We start from the raw sequence: 19,314 nt of genomic DNA, 5'->3' as shown, positions 1-19,314 counted from the left end.
ACAAAACATCGTTCCTTTTCTCTTTTCATGACAAGTATCAGTGTGGATCCCCAGCAGAACTGTCTAGATACTAGGTGAAAAATAAAAAAGCAAAAAGAAAAAATAATATATCTTAGATGAGGTTTAATTCCTAGTTACAGGTTTTAAGCCCATCATGTCTTTGTCGTTTGTAACTTCTTGAGTACTCTTAACACATACAAATTTCTCTAGGTATTTATTTTGCTTTGAAGAAAGGCATGTCTGTGACTGCCTGGTTTATTTTGTTTTCCTTAAAGAGACCAGTGACAGCAAATTCCATCTCCTACCCTTTCCTGAAGGATTGAAGAAGTCTTTCAGGGCTTGAGAAGGATAATCCATGAAATCTTAAACACTGAATTTCAGTCACTACCATTACAGGTATCATCCTCATTGATGCCTCCTCAGATATTGTTTTATTTTAAAATATTTGGTTTCAGAACTCAGTGGAACAGTCAAAACCTCCTTTACTTGGTTATCAAAAGAAATTTTATTTTGAGGGTCTTTTATTGTTATATATCACATTCTCCGGTGACTAGTAAAACAAATTGGAAAAACTTTGTGCTTCTTCCATAGCAGGTTACTCAGCTATGGGGCAGTTCCTGGTCAGTACCAGGTTCCCATGCACTGGTTGGTCAGTAAGTGCTGACAGGAGTGTTTGGTATCACCAGCTGTATGTCATAGGAACTCCTCAAAATTGGTCAAGTACTGATAACCTCCTTGGCTGTAACTCAAGACTTGAATATTAAGTTTCCAATACTGTATTTCTCCTCCAGAAAATTTCAAGCTCATTCTATACAGAGGCCATGGCTGCACAACCAAAATCATCCTTGCTCTATTTCTCTGTCTGCAGACAGGTTTTTGTATTGATGAGTTACTCACTAATGCCTAATACAGGATCAGTGTACTTGAAGATCATCTCAAGACATCCATTAAAGTATTTTCTGCCATGAAAGTATATGTGCTTTTTTCCACTTCTTTGAATAGCATGGAGATATCTTTTCATTGTTCACTTCATCCTCTTTGGGCAGTGCCCTGTTCTTAGAGGGTCCAGAAATCCTTGCAGAAATGTACTTTGGTGTTGCATGGTTTTTAACCTGCAACACTTGGCCCTGTGGAGACTGGACACTTCTGATTCCTTCCGTAGCTTATTCAGGCAGTCTTTCTCTGTAAAATCTCTTCTCTGTTGCACAGAACTAATTCCACTTCCTTCCACAGAATGCCATAAGAGATGTTCAGTAGAGTTCATAGTTTGGACTAGGAGAAATAAGTGAGAAAGATCTGGAATTAAAACCTACAAATCTTTTAGTAATGTTTTTTTGCTTTGGTCATCCTCCAAGAAAATTACAATTTTTACTAGAAGTATCCAAGAAGGGTTTTAGGGTCTTTTGAGACACGTGCTACATGTGTTTCTGGTATTGCAAAACAGGTGATATAAATGAAAGTAAACCAAATTACTGAACCTTTTACAGTGTTCTTTCTTGCTGGCAAGCTTGCCAGACTTATCAGGAGAGTTCTTTAAAACATCATGTGTACCTGTGTCAAATCACAGTAGTAGATACCTGTGAAAATTTGCGTTTTTTCTGCAGCAATGAAGTATAAAATGGTAAGCAGTGGAACATAAAAAATAAAAAACCAAGGAATGCTCATAAATATCGTCACCAAACTTGTTTGGTAAAATAAAATGGGTTTTTGAAATCCAACTGGATTGTAAAAAGTTATGATTATGGCATATTTAGATAACATAGAAAAGCTTCCACAGGAACACAGAGGAAAAAATTCTATCTTTTCATAATTTTAAAAAAAAATATTACTGCTTGGGCAGGAGTTAGTAGTAATGACCTATTGTATGTTTTACAATTTAGACTGTTAAGCACTTCTTAACAAGGGCTAGAAGCTAAAACTAGTTAAACAAATATTTTTATACAATTACTATACATTTTAAGTATGGGTCAGTATTGTAGTTCTTGAATTGTAAAATGAGATCAGAGCAAAGCTGACATTCTGTGAATTAACTCTTTTGTAATGTATGAGACTACTACAGGAATAATTTCAGTTGCAGTGGTGAGGGAAACAGATTAATAATGGAAGTGTAAGTGTACCTGTATTGTTTATGTACTTTTTTTTTTTTTTTTTTTTTTTTATCATGCAGATATTTCACACTGCACCAGACCCCAATATTCCTCTTCCCCAACCTCAGTCCCGGTCAGGTTCAAGAAGGACAAGAGCAATTTGTCTCTCCACAGGTTCACGTAAACCCAAAGGAAGATACACACCATGTCTAGCAGATCCTGACAGTAAGTTTGTCCTTATTACACATTTTCTTCCTTTCTATGTGTTACCTTTTAATTTTCTGGAATTATATCCAATAGGTATTGTATTCCAGGAGTTATAACAGATGGGTGTTTGTCAGCTTTTTAGCCTCCGTGAGTCACAGCCACACTGCTGAATGACTGCATTCCTTGGGTCTCTCAGATGAAGAAGGATGTTTGGGTTTAGGCAAGTCGATTACTGCATAGTGTTCAAAAATCATTTAGAGTAGACCTTATATTGTAATATAAATGTAGTCAGCTTTGAAACTCAGAAATTCATTATATGAAATTCTTCTCATTTTCTTGTAAAATGATTAATAAGGTTGGGAAAATGTAAATACAGTCCTTCTCCTCCTGTAATGAATGTAGTTCAGTCAAGGTCAGGAAATCAAAACCCTCACTTGGCTTTTTTCAGATGCACGAAACTGTGATCATAGGTTCAAAGTCAGCCACTGCTCTAGGTTCCCTAAACTATGGAAACTTTGTTAGTTTTACTGGAATTGAGACTAATTCAAATATTTTTGGGATAAATAGTGTACTTATCGTAGGGTTTACTGTTTAACAGGAGGAAGTTATGTTTATAAATGATTACTACTTAGAATGCTTATTCATTTTCATGTAGATGTGGCTGTTAAAAAGTTTCACCTCATTCATTTTCTTCTAGTCGGACATCACTGTTTTACTTACTAGCTGTACCAGTTTAGAAGTACTGAAACTAGCAAAAATTAAGTTGTTACCAGATTCACTACTGCAACAAAAAAACTTCTGTGTCCCTTGCTTCCTCAAAGAGATTTACATGAAAGCGCTCCAGTAAATTAATCCACAGTTAAGATGCATCTGTTGTTGAGGATCTGTAGTAAGTCTGTAACATTAGGAAATGTGTTCTCAGTACACTCTTGGGACAAGTGCTGCACTTTCCATAGGTTTATGTTAAATGATTGCTGCCAGAGAGGGGTAAATTCTAAATGACAGCAATAGCTGCCTATGCATCGATGGTCAGTAAGAGTGGCATGATATCCCAAGCAAGAAGTTACAGGGAACTGTCAGTTACATTCGCCAGAGGACAAACTGGGCAAGTCTCAACTGTTTTTCAGTTTGTAGCTGCAATGAATGAATGCCAGTGTGAAAAACAAGGACATCTCTGTGCAAGTATTTTGCCAATCATATGCAAGCTCACGCTCCTTTATTCAGAAGCTGGCAGCTTGATTGGAACTAGGTCTGACCCAAGAACTCTCCACTTGTGCTTTGCTTATTAGCTCAAGCTCAGCACTTGATTACAGAAGTTCCAGTTAAGATCTCTCTTGTGCATGGAAGACCAAGGCAGAAACAATCTTCATTTAAGTGAAGCACAGACACTTCACTATATTTGCAGGAAATCAAGGAATTCTGTATGGCAATAGAAAATGAGATACAAGTTTCAAACAGTGGAGAATGGTAGAAAATTGTAGTGAATCATACAATTATAGAATGGTTTGAGTTGGAAGGGACCTTAAAGTTTATCAAGTTCCAAACCTGCTTTTCCATGGGCAGGGACACCTCCCACTAGGCCAGGTTGCTCAAAGTCCTATCCAGCCTCATCTTGAACACGTCCAATGATGGAGCATCCACAACTTCCCTGAGCAACCTATTCCAGTGTCTCACCACCCGCATAGTGAAGAACTTCATCCTAATTTTTAATGTAATTCTAAATCTACCCTCTTCCAGTTACCACTTATCACTACAGGATTTTCTAAAAAGTCCCTCCACAGCTTTGTTGTAGGCCCCCTTCAGATCCTGGCAGGCTGCAGTAAGGTCTCCCAAGAGTCTTCTGCAGGCTGAACAACTCCAACTCTCTTAGCCTGTCCTCGTAGGAGAGGTTCTCCAGCCCTCTTCTCATCTTCATGGCCTTCTTCTGGACCGAATCCGACAGGTCCATGTCCTTCTTGAGCTGGGGGCTACAAAACTGGATGCAGTACTCCAGGCGGGTCTCACAAGAGCAAAGTAGAGAGGGAAAATCACCTGCCCTAACAAATGCATCTAACAAATTTAGGCTTAAGACAATCTTGCCATTTTCAAGAGACTAATGGTCTGTAAAGAGTCAGGATGAGGGACAGTCTAATCTGGGATACCGGAATTTTTGACAGAAGTGGACAAAATATTTCAGTACCAACCAGTGGCACTACTGTTTTGAGATCCACTCACTATGCAAGGTGCTGATATTTTTTACATTATCTGTGGTATTGTGGTTATGGTCACTTGTTGCCAAGAATACTGAAACATTTGGAGGCAAAAACACCTGTATCATGTTGATATCTTGTAACTACTCTGTGGTTGAAGAATATACATTCTCTGCAACTTGTGAAATTTGTGAATTATATCTCTCAGCTGTAGGGAAGAGATCCTACTAGATGCCAATATGACTCACCAGACTAAATACAGTCATCAAAATAATTCAGCCTTCACTGTATTATAGGTCAGTTTCTCAGTACTAATGAGTGTTCCTACTTTATATCATCAGCAAATTTCTTTAGGATATTCCTATTTTTTGTTGTAAAAGATTATTTGAAACAAGATCAGTACAAGGACTTTTGTGTAGGTAGGTAAATTTCTGTAATATCGATCTAATTTAAACAAATCATCAAGGGTTCAAGATTCAAGTTGGAAGTAAAAGAATGAGTTGTTGACCTTGTGCAGGATAGACAGTTCATAAAAGATATGATGACTCAAAAGGTAGGATATCTATAGATAGTGCAGTGGACTAGTCTTACAGACACTGCAGAGATCCTCAGCAGGTTGGTCACCAAAGTAAAACTTCATTCTTGTGCCTGCTGGCAATGAAGTCATGCTCTTAAGAACTTAAGTGTGAGAAGCACCACAATATTTGTCTTATGGAAATCCAGGGAGTTACTTGCCACAAAGATAGTGCAACACTGTAACTGTTGAATTTTCTAAAGGTTATTTGTATTGCAGGCAGTTCAAAATGCAAACTTCTGTGTGAAAGAGATTAGCGTGTAGCCCATTGTGTTAATCAGCTCTAAAGAAATAGACCTGGAAGACAGCTCTTCCAGGTTAAAGGTAGGAATAGGTGTGAAACTTAGAGAAACTAAGTAGCTGTTTTGTCTTAAGAATCAATGCCTCTGAAACCACCGATTAATGAATTTGATGACAAGTAAGGTGCAGGGAGCTAAAGGTGACATAAGAGGAATGCACATGATTGGAAAATGTAAACTTTTTTTTGGCTTTCTTCCCTCCCCACTCCTACCTAGGTGACTCATACAGCAGCAGCCCAGACAGCACTCCGATGGGCAGCATTGAATCCCTCTCTTCTCACTCCTCTGAGCAGAACAGCAGCACCAAATGTGCACCCTTGCAGCCCAGGGAGAAATCGGGAGGGATTCCATGGATTGCTTCTCCCCCTTCTAATGGCCAGAATCGTTCAGGCCTCTGGACTACAAGTCCAGAATCCTCATCAAAGGAAGACGCAACCAAAACAGACGTGGAGTCAGACTGCCAAAGTATAGCTTCTGTCACTGGACCAGAGAATGCCTCTCCACCAACAGACCTGACCAAAAAGAGTTCTTACAGTCTGTCTGTGCTGAAAAGATCTTCAGCATCTTCCCTTAGATCAATTCCATCAGCTGAAGGTAATTCCCACCATCTTTTAGGACATCGGTGTTTGCTGTGGCACATCAGAAACCAAGAGCTACATCTGAAAGCTAATGACATTCATTAATCTTTTTTCATTTTCTTTTAATTTTTGTGGTATGTTCTTTCAGTTTTCGAAATGCTTTTGACGTATTTCCAATGTTTGTTACCTGTACAGTTCACACAGCTCAAAAGATGTCAGTGTTTCTCAGAATTTAGAGTATTCTCTATGCTGCCATGCCTCATCTAGATCACTGACTTGTAAGGAGTTTGCTGGTTTCTAAGCAGAGGTGTAGCTATAAGAGGAATAGATTTTAATACTGTATCAAAGGAGTTAATTCTTGCAGCATGATTGATACTGACAAAAGCTAGCATTTAAATTTAAAGAGCACTAAGCTTAACATATCTAGTAAATAATGGTTTTGTCAATCCGTGTGTGTCCAGTCCTGTGTGCCAGCTTTGGGGTTTATTTTTAACTACATCTCTTAAACTGGCTGAAATAAAAGAGTGAAGCAAAGGTGGTTTGTTTGGTTTGGTTTTTAGTTATGTTTTTTACCACCAATGCCTTTAGTTGAGATAGGACTGAAGAGATGGGATAAAAAGGTAATCCCTGGCATGAAATGTATGTCTGAAACCTTGCTAATGGAATGGCTGCTTCATTCTGCCCTGCTTGCCTGGTTTGTTATCCAGTACTGCAAGTAACTTAGCTTGAGCACAAGATTATGGCTGAATGGTCCTGTGTGTGGATGTGGTGTGCAAAAACAAGCCCAAGTTTGCAAACTCAACTTCAGGAACCCAGTTTCAGTGCACAGGTTAGGACACCAGTCTTCCTGTTCAGTCAAAGAAGGATGCTGCTTCAAAGCACTCCCTTAGAGCACCTAAGCTGAGCCTGTGTCTCAAAGGATCCTGTAGTACAGGCTCCTTACAAGACAGCGACGCTTGAAAACAGATTCTTAGATTAGAAAGTTCTGCTGAATGCTAAGTTGGCTGGAAGGCCTGTGAACCCTTGCTGCACCTCTGTGAGTACATGAGGTGATACTGCACTGTATTTACAGGTGTGTGGAAATTACTTTACAAGAAACACCCTGAAATCAGTATATTTGCAGTGGTTTGGATTATGAAGTTTAACAGCACTGAAAAAATTAGTTCCTCTGGACTGAGTGCAAGTGCTGAGTTTGTCACTGAGCTGTCAATAGTATAAGTAATAAAATTACAGGCAGGCTAAACATGCAGTTATGTACAAAGTCCTAAAAGAACTTTTCTTAAAGTTCTCTCCTTTCTGCCCTCCATAGAGCGTACAAGCTTTTTCCTAAGACTTCCAGATATGAGCTAATGTTAACAGTATTAATAGTGTAAAATAATTATCGTTAACAATCATTTATAATATAGAATAATACTACAGAATAACAGTAATATAGAATAATACTGTAGAATAACAATATTAATAGTATAGGTATTGGGTTTATATTTTGGGATCTCTTTATATTGTGACAACTTTTAAAGCATTATTAAGGATCTGTTGTCTTGGGAATAAAGAAACATAGATGTACATGTAGTTCTTTTCTTGAAGGATGTATATGTAAGCAAAGGAACAGTCCACAGACAGGCCAGCTTAAAGGACACATGTACCCATGCCTTGTATTCATTAAAAGGACTTCTTTTGTGTGCAGTACAGTCTGTACAGCTATAGATTTGTTTTATCAGGTTACAGTAGCAATTGTTTTAGGCAAATCATGATCATTCCTTCCTAAGTATTTTTTTTTTAACTGCATGAAGCTTCTGTGGATACCGAAATATTCTTCAAATTTAACATGGTATGATTTCATAGTGGATGCTGTTTGAGCAGGAACTTGGACTAGGTGACTTCCTGAGATCCCTTCTGACATGAATTTTTTCTTCAATTTATACAGTGTTCTACTTTATAAATGTTGTGTTTGTTGCCACGTTTTAGTGAGCGTACTATCTATCCATTTAAGTGCAATATAATTTTTTAGCTTTCACAATTTTAATGGCATTTCTTCATTCTTGCTGTTGGTCCTCTTCTCCTGGCTTTCTGTCTGAAAGGCTGTTTCTTCTCTCTCTTAGTACTTTCTCTACCTATTTTGTGTCTCTAAAAAAAAAACCAAAAACCACAAACACAACAACAGGAACTTTGCATGTTACACGTGTTGTGAAACAACTTCAAATTAGCTTCCTATAACTTGGTTGTTTTCTTTAGGTAACAAAAGCTGCAGTGGATCAATACAGAGCTTATCTTCAACAGATACCAAAGATACACCAAAGGCTCCACCAAACCCTGATTTGCCTCCCAAAATGTGCAGGAGATTAAGATTAGATACTGCATCAAGTAATGGTTATCAAAGACCAGGATCTGTGTAAGTCATCAAGGCCCTCTGGAGTTTTGTGTTGTTAAGTATTGTCTACTATAAAATTAGCCCAGAAATGTACATAAGTAGTTGACAAAGCATGCATGAATACTTGATTTTAATATTTCTATATTTGTGAATTATTTATTTAGCTTCATTAAAATTGTAAACGAAGAAGGCACGGCACAAAATCTGTTGAAGTCAGTTGGAAGACTCCTGCTGCCTTCATTAGACTACAGATAGGGTCTGTAATGAAGAAACATATCTTTCGAAAGTGATTAGTATTATTATTACCTCTGATTCTTCTGGAATTTAATGTTTCAAGGAACATAAATGCTGCTTACTGTCTATGCTGTTATGTCAAGAAGATCATCAGATTTTATTTGTGTAAGTCCAAAATGGGAGGAAGGAAAAAAAAAACCCAAACCCAAAACAACTGAAATAGAAACTTCTGCTCTGAAATTTTTTGATTGCTGCATGTTGATTTCTAAGAGCTGATTTTTAATTGGTATGGGGTTTGTACTTTTGAGAGGAGGATAACTCTACACAATAGAGTTTATAATTTAGTCTATTGAGATTTGGGGTAGCAGTGTTTTTCAGCAAAGCCTTAAGAGTCAGAAGATCTTTGCTGTAATCTTGACTTTGACCTAGAATTTCTCTCTCCCAATGCCCAAGCGATTTTGAGATACGCAGAGCGCCAAGAAGTTCTCCAAATACTGCAGGAGCCCATTCAGCCTCTCCATTTTTTAATCTGGATCACTGTATTCATTTCACAGACTCTTGTGTTTTACTTAAACAGAAAATCCTGCAAAGCTCAGAGTTCCAGCATGAAAGTGACAGACTGGCAGCATTTCCAATATATCTGTTGACTATTCATGAATATAATATTAAATGTAGAATGTTGAGATTTCTCTTGCTGACTCAGTAAGGCACTAGAGCATGTGGAAGTCAGTGGCTCCAATTAGGTTATGCCGTTAGAATTTTCTGCTGAATAGGGACAGCTTTTGAATTTCCTGTTTCTCGGAGTGAGTAATTAAAACAATTTAAGGAAAATGTGTCCATGTCTTTAGATGGTTAAAAGTGAAACTTGTCTGTGTATTTAATTAATGGTTGAAATATAAAGCAAGGTGGTGCTTTTATTTTCAGAGTGGCTGCAAGAGCTCAGTTGTTTGAAAGTGCTGGTTCACTTAAACAAGCTTCTTCAGGGCGGTAAGTACTTCACAGTATTTAACAATTTGTACAATCCTTCCTGTTCTTCCGGCTTCAGAGTTTGATATAGAGGTGTTGTTCTGTGTCTCTTGGTCAGCATTGTGTGGCATACAAAGTTTTTGTGGTTTACCAAACTCATCCTTTCTTCAAAAGAAAGCTAAATCTAATAACAGTCACTCTGACTATTCTGTCATATGGGGAAATTGCAGTGCGGGATGATCGAGTCAGTGATCTGCTTAAGGACACAGCTACAAAAGTAAATGAAGAGGATTTAAATTAGGACGAGGGTGCTGTACTTATTCCATACAGCTGTTTGTGTATACATGCCTCCAGCAGAGAAGCAGACATAGTAGTTTATGTTAATTTGCTCAAATAGGCAGGTCTTGAATAATAGCTGCTTTAGGAGCTTCAGAACTAACTTGATCAGAATTTCTGTCTTTACTATCACACCTTCCATGCCTCAGTATCTGTCTTGAGAAACAGAAAATGGTTTTTGTCCATTGCTTTCCTCACTGATAGCAGGATCTTACTGGGATACTGCTGAGTAATAGGGAAAAAAAAAAATCAGTCAGTCCATGAATCCAAGTGTCATAATATAAAATAGCACAACTGTAAAGGAAGATGCCAACATACACTGAGATGTGTGGCACTGGAATATGACTGTCCTCTTTGGCAGATTGATCTAGCAGGGGAGAGAAAGAGAAAACTGACCTGCAAAGGCCCACTGATTTTGTTTGAGAGAAGCAGCTTACAGGAATCAAGGCTGTTCTTCTCTTATGTAGTACATGAACTATTAGGTGATCAAAAAAGAGGGTAGCAGAGAAAGAAAGGGGTATGAAAAGAGCAGGGCAATAGTGTAAGGAAGAAAAGTATAAATTAAGAGAGAGGAATGTTCTTAAACGAGTGCCCTAAGCCAAGAGCAATCACTGCTTCACCAGTCTTGTATCATTTCACCTCCAGCTTCCTTCTCTTATTTTGTATTACTCCTTTCTTGTAAACCCTCCCCTGTTGTTCCCTCAGAGCCTTTGCCACCTGTATCTGTATATAAAAAGCACGTAAGAGGCAAAAATCTGACAAAGGAAAAATGTAGCAGTTAGATAATGGATATGAAGAGCAGATAACAAAGCCGAAAATGCTGGAAGGCTTAATAGCTCCTCTACTTCAGCCTTCCTAAGAAAGCGGAAGAGCAACAGTAACAAGGAGAATGGAAAATGAGAGGTCAGCAGGCAAAATGAGGAAAAATAAGAAGCAGTTCAGCTGTTCTTATAGTGCTGCTTAAGTCTGAGTACAATTTTGCAATTCAGAGATAGTTTTTATTTGCCTCTCATGCATGTTATGAACATGAAGGCAGATTTAAAACCTTAGTATAATCATTTTTATTCTCTGAAGTATGTAGAAATTGTGGTAATTCCATCTTGATCCACCCAGTAAAAAAAGCCTTCTGTGTCCATAACTCTATTATCTAATGAGTATATGCATGACAGAGCGTAAGACAGAGAAAATATTTTTGTTGTTTGGTTTGATACCAGAAATACTGAGGTCAGTGTTGAACTCTGTGCAGGCATAATTTACCCTGCTAAAAAAAACTTACCCCTGCATTATAGTATCTGAACAGCTTCATTCCTACTTTATGCATCTGTTTCCTGTTGTGGTGGAGTACAAATGTACAGTAGATGAATCAAAAGTACCTCTGTGGCTTTGCAGTCCCACATGGTTTCCTGTGTTCCAGCAGATAATTTTGCATTCTACTTTCTGACTTTGTATAATGCCGTATCTGAGCATGTGTCTCCCCTTTCTGTTTTTTAATGCAAGGACATTGTTTGACCTGGCTGCTCTCTCTCTTTGTGTCTTTGAGTACACAGCACTACCAGTCTGAACAGATTTCTTCTAGTCAGAAAGAGAGTGAGGGGTCATAGTACACATTTTGGGGTTGGAAAGGGAAAGCCAAAATGTTAAAATCCCTGTCCAGCCTGTGCTCTCTTTTTCCAATTCCACAGTTACTTTGACTTCTCAGTCTTCCCATTGCTTCTCTCCCGACTTCAAGTTTAGTATTCATCCATCTCTCTCACTGTGGTATTAAGCTGCCCTGTACACTGAGACCAATCTAGTATGCACTTGAAAGAGGCGAAGGAGTTTTCGTGCCACTTTCACAAATGCTGCAGTTAGAGAAGAGTCTCAGTACGGCCTGAGGTCTCTTTATTGCAGCTTCTGTACAAAAATGCACCAACACGTAATCCCTAACTCTACATTTTAGTGACTTTGGTTTAGAAGTACGTGGAAGGTCAAGTCTCTGAAGTGAGAAACTACATTATAAAAAGAATGATTTTCATTAGAAAAGAATACTTAGAAAAATGGGAATGAGGAGTTGGTGACAGCAAACAGCCCTAGCTTGGCAACAGGATCTCTAGATGCCAGATTGGAACTTCAATAGGAATAGGCTGATGGTATGAAGCCTTCTAGAACCATGCTTCTTTCCCAGCCATATAATTAAATATCAGGTCATAGTCATTCTTCTGTTTTTATTTTCATGCCATGTTTTGCATTTTCTTAAATGGCTGGAATGCCTTCCCCAGCCCAGACCAGTGTTTTCTTCTTTGTCAAGCTTGACTGTAAGTCTGCCATCTCCAGGAGTCTATAAACCTTTCTTCTTTCTGTAGGATAATTTTAACTGATGAGTCATCTGAAAGAGATTCATGTGTTTTCCCCCATTCATTTCTCTTCTGGCTTCAGTCTTTGTCTTGCTTGACTGAAAACTCATTAGGGTAGGAGAAGAATTTTAGAACTTATATATAATTTTTAAAATTATTGTTATTGTTATTATTTAAAGGGCCTCAGATGTTGCTGACTACATGTAGTCATTATGATCTGATGAGTACCAACCCTTTGACCGCTAGTATAAGTTTATCACTGTGGGATCAAAACAAACATAAAAAATAGGGATAGGGAAAATGCATTTTTCTCATCTGGAGTCTATCCAGTAAAGTCATGGAAAGAAGGAACTTCTAGGAAGTGTGGGCACCATTTTCTGAAGGTTTGGGTTTTTTTTCTCTGCACTGAACAACATGAATCACACTCTTCTCAGATCATTAGCATCATCTTAAGACTACCGTAATAGATGATGGTGATATTATCACGTGCTTTTTAAGAAACAGCCTTTTTTGAGGGGAGCACAGCATTGACACCATAAGTAAGAATGTCCATTTTCATGATTGAAAAAAAAAAAAAAAAAAATTACCAAGAACCTGCAAGCCCTTTTCATGGTTAATGCTTCCATCTGGGTAGGGTTGAAGGGAATACTAACTTACACAAGAACCTAAGTAATCAAACTGAGCGTGGAGGCAATGACTAGGGCTTGAAAATTGCTCCGGAACTACAAGTAAATATTCTTGGAATCTGTCTGTCATTATACCATTACACACAGTTTGTAGATAGGATTGGGATGTAATTACTGTGTATCAGGAGCCAAGTAGTGGGAAGAATCCTGTAATTCATGAGCTTTTGAGAAGCTGTCATCTTTGTACCTTGTGTTTGTGTATATGTCTAGATGTCAAATGCTAGGAAGCTTTCTCTTCCCAGAACTGAGGAAGTCAGAGTCTATTTTTCTTATCTTCCATATACTTTTAAGGTAAACATACTTGGATCAGGTAAAGTTAGAAGTTGAAAACAGAATGATTTAGCATACATGAGAATGTAAGAGAAAATTGCATTTATTTTCTTAACTTTTTCTAAGGGCACTAAAACCCAGCATGTCATATTTCAAGAGTAACTTAAATAATTCTGCTTCACATTTAAGCATTGCTGTTCTGTTTTATTATTGCCTTGAATGTCTTTTGTCACAGTATTACTCAGATGTCCCATTCTTAACATGGGAAACTGGCACGGTAGTCATGCCACTAGGTAATGAGGTGCTACATATTAATCAAGTCTGAAATCATCCCTGTGCTTTAGTAAAACCATTACCTTCTATTAATTACAGCTGTAATCATGATTAACATTTACTCTACTGTCTTTTATATGTAAAATCCATAGCCTTCTACAGTCTCAGCCAGACAGATGTGCTGGGTTTGCGTGACAAAGTTTTGGTAGTGGGGGAGCCACAGGGGTGTCTTCTGTGAGATACTGCTAGAAGCTTCCCCTGTGTTCAGTGGAGACCATGCCAGCTGGCTTCAAGATGGAGCCATTGCTGGCCAAGGCCAAGCCTGTCCATGATGGTGGAAGCACCTCTGGGATAACATTTAAGACAGGGAGAAAACTGCTGCACATCAGCAGCAGGGAGAGAAGAGCGAGAATATGTGAGGGAACCAACTCTGGAGATGCCAAGGTCAGTGAAGAGGGAGTGTGAGGAGCTGCTCCAGGTGTGCTCTGCTGGAGCAGGGTTTTCTCTGCAGCCTGTGGTGAACACCATGGTGAGGCAGGCTGTCCCACTGCAGGTTAACTGTAGAGCAGATATCCACCTGCAGCCTGTGAAGGATCCCATGGTGGAGCTGGTGGATGCCCAAAGCAGACTGTGACCCTGTGAGAAGGCTAAGCTTGGAGCAGGTTCCTGGCAGGACCTGTGACCCTGTGGAGACAGGTGCCCATGCTAGAGCAGGTTTGCTCGCAAGACTTGTGACCCCATGGAGTACTCATGCTGGAGCAGTTTGTGAAGAACTGCAGCCCATGGGAAGGACTCACGTTGGAGAAATTCATGGAGAGGGACCCCACGCTGTAGCAGGGGAGCAGTGTGAGGAGATTGACTGCAATCCCTGTTCCCCGTCCCCCTGTGCTGCCTGGGGAGGGAGAAGGTGAAGAATTGGGAGTGAAGTTTAGCCTGGGAAGAAGGGAGGGGTGGAGGGAAGATGTTCCAAGATTGAGCTTTTATTTCTCATTACCCTACTCTTATTTTACTGGCAATAAATGAAATTAATTTCTTCAAGTCCAGTTCATTTTGCCCATGACAGTAATTAGTGAGTGATCTCTCCCTGCCCTTATTCGACTCCTGAGTCTTTCGTTATATTTCTCCCCCCCTGTTGAGTTGAAGAGAGGGAGCAGTAGAGCAGCTTGGATGGGCACCTGGAATCCAGACAGGGTCAACCCCCCCCAGTGAGAAGTGGTGATTGTGTCAGACTGTTACTGATCTGGGTCACTATAGCTGGAACATCTGCACTGCTCTTTGTAGTATTGACTGCAAAGATCTTGAGATTAAATAATTCAATTCTAGTTTCTGTGTGACCTTTGGTAAGGTCATCTAAACTCTCTCTGTATATTTTTGTATGTATTATGTAGATTATTTATAAATTTGTATACATGAGGTAGAGTAATGAAATTTCACTTCTGTCTTGTTGACTGTAGATGGCAAGTTCTTCATAACAGTAGGCATCAAGGAGTTGTCTTGGAAAAAAGGCTAAGTAGAGCAGTCTACACCAGCCAGAAAGCAACCTAACATTTATACAAAGTGGATAAACAAGGGTCCAGTGCTCATGTTGTTCTAGTTAGCAGTGGGCATGTGTCCAGAATGACAGTACTAAGAGTTAGACATGTTTTCAGCATCCTGAAAATAAGGTGCTCCTGGATATTGTGGGCATGACTCAAATTTCTTGACCTCCTCGGGAAGTCTTGGCCTGACAGTGTAACCATTGATGTTAGTCAGTTGCTCACTTCACATAAAGGCAAAACACACAATTTAGTCTAATCAGAAATCAGCTTCAGAGAAACAGAAGAACAGCTTTCTTTAGAGAGAGAAATAATTTTTGGAAGTCTCAAACATACACATTTTGGAACATGGCCATCCACTCTCATACCCTTTTAAAGATTCAGCTGAACAATGATGTGCTAGTACTCATTGGCACCAGGATATGAGGCCAGGGTAGAGGGATGCTTTCTGCTCCCATTAGGAAATCGGTTGCTGCTTAACCTCCTCAGGGAGGTGTGAATTCCCAAAGTGAAATGCCGTGGCCCCATCGGCGATGCACAAAGTGGAATAGACTTATGCTAATGCTGATGATGTGGCACAGTTTCTAATCTAGCTTACAACTATTATTTCACTATCTGGAGGGAAAAGACAAGATAGATTACAGGTCACTTGCATATACACACTGAAAAAGTATGCAAAAAATGTTAAACTGCACCACAGGTCACATATTGGGTCACTGAGATAAACCAAGGAAAGTTGAATCAGTAACACCCCATTACATCATACAAAGGTGAAATAATCAAGTTTGACTTCAATTGGTATAATGTGGGTTTCAAATAAGTTTAAAGAAACTCAGAAAAGACAACGGATCATATAAAAATTGCTTTGAGTGTCTAAATTAAAGTCAAGGTAGTGGGTAAAGTGCAGGAATCTGGAGGGAACTCTTGATTTCCATCTTCATGTTGAATCCCTCATTTTGTACTTTGCAGAATCATTGTGTTAGAAGCCAGATCAAGAGATGACCTGATCTGTTCTGCTTCTCTGGGATAGCATCATTGTACATCTAGCTTTTAAAGATATCTCTGTAGTACCTTTTTTTATTTTTAAATTAATTTTTAGTAATAAGAATACTTAAGTTTGCAGATTCTCCAATTCTTGGCATCCAGTGCTTTGCTGTTCTAACCCATAGAGGAATCTTCCAGCTACAGGTTAAGAGACATAAACTTAGCTGTCTACATGTAGTTGCCTTCATGCCACATATTGTTTAAGGAAGTATTTCATTAAAGGTTTCACCACAGGCAGTGGAACCTGGCGAGCCATTCACTGAAATCTCAAGTGAGTGTCTACCATAGCAGAAGCCAGTCCTGGAGTGTTCATGGAGCTTAGGCACTTAGGTTACTTACAAACATCAAAATCTAGGTGCCTTAAACTGAAAGTCCTTTTTGCAGTCACCCTGAAGAACATATTACTACTTTTTGTCTCATATTTACCTTCTGTGTATTATTTTCTTCTGTAGACTGATGAACTGTGTTTTCTCACAAATCATGTTTTTAGACCTTAATAACTCAATGATCACTTTTGAATTGTCTCCAGCCAATCCATCACTTTCTTTAAGCACTGTGCTCAGTTCAGTACTGATTTGGATGACAACTTCAACTAGAATGAAAAATAGTTTTAAAAATGAGAAATTATATTCCTGTTTAAATCCCTGAGCAGGAAGTTGGTCTGTTTTCTGTAATAACATGTTTGTTATTTCCAGTAAGCCTGGAGTTATCATCTGCTATCATTCTGCTCCTCTGAACTGCTGTGTAACTAGTCATTATCATCCTGCATTTGTGCAACTGATTATTCCTATGCTTCTCAGGTTTTAATTCCATTTCTTTATACATTTTTCCTTGTTAGCTCATTTATTGCAAGCCTGTATGTTTGGGTTTTTTTTCAGACAAGCAAAAGCCATGTATTCCTGTAAGGCTGAGCATAGTCATGAGCTGTCTTTCCCACAGGGAGCAATATTTTCCAATGGTAAGTTATGTTCTACATTGTCTTTTTATGTAAAAAACATATATGTATACATACAAAAAAAACTGATCTATATCCACAAAATGAGAGTACAGTTCTCTGTTCAGCTCTCTGGTTTTGACCTGATTTTTCAATTACTCTTGAGTAAGTATTATCTAAACAATTATGTGAACCACGTATACAATCTTTTGTTAGTGTCAATTAATTTTAAATATATTTTTTTGTCTGTCTGTTTTTTTGCAGTGTATCCATCAGTGGAACCAGGCTGGTTGAAAGCAACTTATGAAGGCAAAACAGGACTCGTTCCTGAGAATTATGTTGTCTTCCTCTAGTAATCTGTAGTGGACAGCAATATCTTCATGGTATCCATGGTGACAAATAATAAGCACTATGATTTTTATCTGACACAGATATGGGATCAGCCCCTTAACTGAGTGGTAGATTTCCTTCAGATTCTGCAGCTGCAGGTTACCCCGCTCCCTGTTAGCAGAACAGAATGTAATGAAACAGTTAACAGCCCCTGTGCTGAAGATGGTACTCTGTTTAAATAACTTCCATTGTTTGCAAAAGGTTGTTCTGTTCTTCTTTTATGGGTAAGGAACACTAGAGCAATAAAATCAAAAAAGTTGCTATTTAGCTGCAGACTTTCAGGCCCTAGGATGTTACTCATAGAAGTGTGAAATTTAAAGGCAAGGCACTCTATGACATTTCTTGCAATCTATGTTTTTTAATATAGGAAATTGTATTTCTTTCATAATGTAAGTCATGCTTCTATTAGGATCTGAATTCTCCCTTAGAAAACTTGATTCTAAAATTAGTCCTAATCATTTCAAATGAGAAATGAGTTTTCCATAAATGAGAAGTTTGAACTTCTGTTATTCGTTTAGATTACAATGTGGTATAGAATTTATGCAACTGATAATAAAATCAGTTTATACACTGCTTGAGCAGCAAGTGCTCATTCAAAAAGTGTTCTCTTTAATGAATGTTTCGTTCAAATACTTCTTAGTTTTATTTCCTTCTTTCTATATCAGTATAGATAATATCAGCAACTTTTATTTCTATGATACCCATCATCTGGAAGATATTCTCAGTATATCTGAGAAGAACATCTGTAGAAAACAAGGAGATGCTGTATCTGGAATGACTGGTAGTCATGTGAAGTGAGCAGTGAAAAACAGCAGTGTGTTTTGAAACCTGAGATAAATTGTAACAGAGTCCTTTTCCAACTTTTTCCATTGCAAAGAAGACAAGTGGCCTGTCAAGTAGCTAATTTTATAAGCTAGGAATGCTGAAAGCTCCATGTAGCAATAAAAATATTTAGTATTATTTCTCCTGTGTTCTATTTGACAAAGTTTTCTCCCCTTCCACAGTATAAAAAAGCCTTACTTTTCAAAGGATTGTAAGGACCCTGACTGCTTCTGGTAGGGGGGGAAAAAAACAAAACAAAACAAAACAAAACAAACAAACCACCAATTCAACCTGCAAAGCCGTAATCAGCTTTCTCAGTCTGAGCATCTTTCTTGCACACCTTGAGGGAAAGCATGTACTGCTTCTTGGCTACTTACCATGCCCGGTTGAAAACCAAGGTATTGTCAGTTCCATATTAGTAATTCTTCACCATTACTGCTACAGAAAGAATTCACTGCTTCATAGACCTGTCTAGGCTTAGTTCTTTCTTCAGTAACAGAAATCAATATATAAATCTTCTGTTGATTTTTAAGTTGTCCACTACCTCCAGAAGGCTTAAGGAAAAACCTCTGTTAGGACTAAAAATATCAGTAAACTTTTAGTTGCTTCTTTTTATTTTCCATAGCCTTTTTCTTGTTTAAATTAGAAAAGAAGATTTACTGCAACATAAAGCACATCAGAATCTTCTCTACTTGTATGTAGTGCATGATTTCTGCAGAGCTGTTCTGTTTTGGAATTCAGGCTGGTGGCAAAAGCCTGCAGGATTATTCTCCTTGCTCTTCGAAGTATCAAGTGATGATCAGGGAAGGAAGAGCTGGAAGAGCATCCTCTCAAAAATGGTTAGCTCTTCAGATGGGGAGTCTGGGTATGACTGACTCCAGTTAGCTGAGGTCAGACCCCTTGAATTAGTGACTGGGTGATCTGCGTTCTTCCTTTCTCTTAAACTCTGAACAGTTCAAGTCCCAAATCATGTTGCAGTTCACCTTGAGACAGTGTTCAGTGCACTGTAAGGAATGGTTGTTCCAGACATTGTCACCAGCAGTGAAGGCAGACACATGTGCTTATCTAATTTTCCCAGAGCAGACATGGAAGGAAGTGAAGAGAAGGTCTTTTCTCACCAGATTGAGCCTTTCTTAATTTTAAGGCAAGCCAAATTTTCTTAGCGTAAGCTATACCTGAAACTGAC

General features: G+C 38.5%; 1 protein-coding gene across 1 annotated transcript in view; it reads left to right on the top strand.

Moving 5' to 3' along the window:
- ARHGAP42 (Rho GTPase activating protein 42) overlaps window positions 1–17,770 on the top strand; it is a gene marked incomplete at its 5' end in the record, with an annotated part of 33,893 nt that extends 16,123 nt beyond the window's left edge. Inside the window, 6 exons of the mRNA XM_008938668.1 lie at window positions 2,168–2,312; window positions 5,573–5,950; window positions 8,170–8,326; window positions 9,464–9,526; window positions 16,861–16,940; window positions 17,181–17,770. Of these exons, the coding sequence (XP_008936916.1) occupies window positions 2,168–2,312; window positions 5,573–5,950; window positions 8,170–8,326; window positions 9,464–9,526; window positions 16,861–16,940; window positions 17,181–17,269 (912 nt within the window). The remainder of the gene's footprint in view (window positions 1–2,167; window positions 2,313–5,572; window positions 5,951–8,169; window positions 8,327–9,463; window positions 9,527–16,860; window positions 16,941–17,180) is intronic.
- Window positions 17,771–19,314: the final 1,544 nt, after the last annotated feature.

This window comes from Merops nubicus, unplaced genomic scaffold, assembly GCF_000691845.1.
Source record: "Merops nubicus isolate BGI_N331 unplaced genomic scaffold, ASM69184v1 scaffold5834, whole genome shotgun sequence".
Lineage (NCBI taxonomy): Eukaryota > Metazoa > Chordata > Aves > Coraciiformes > Meropidae > Merops > Merops nubicus.
Note: the sequence above shows the minus strand (reverse complement) of the source record. Positions and strands in the feature narration are given on the sequence as shown.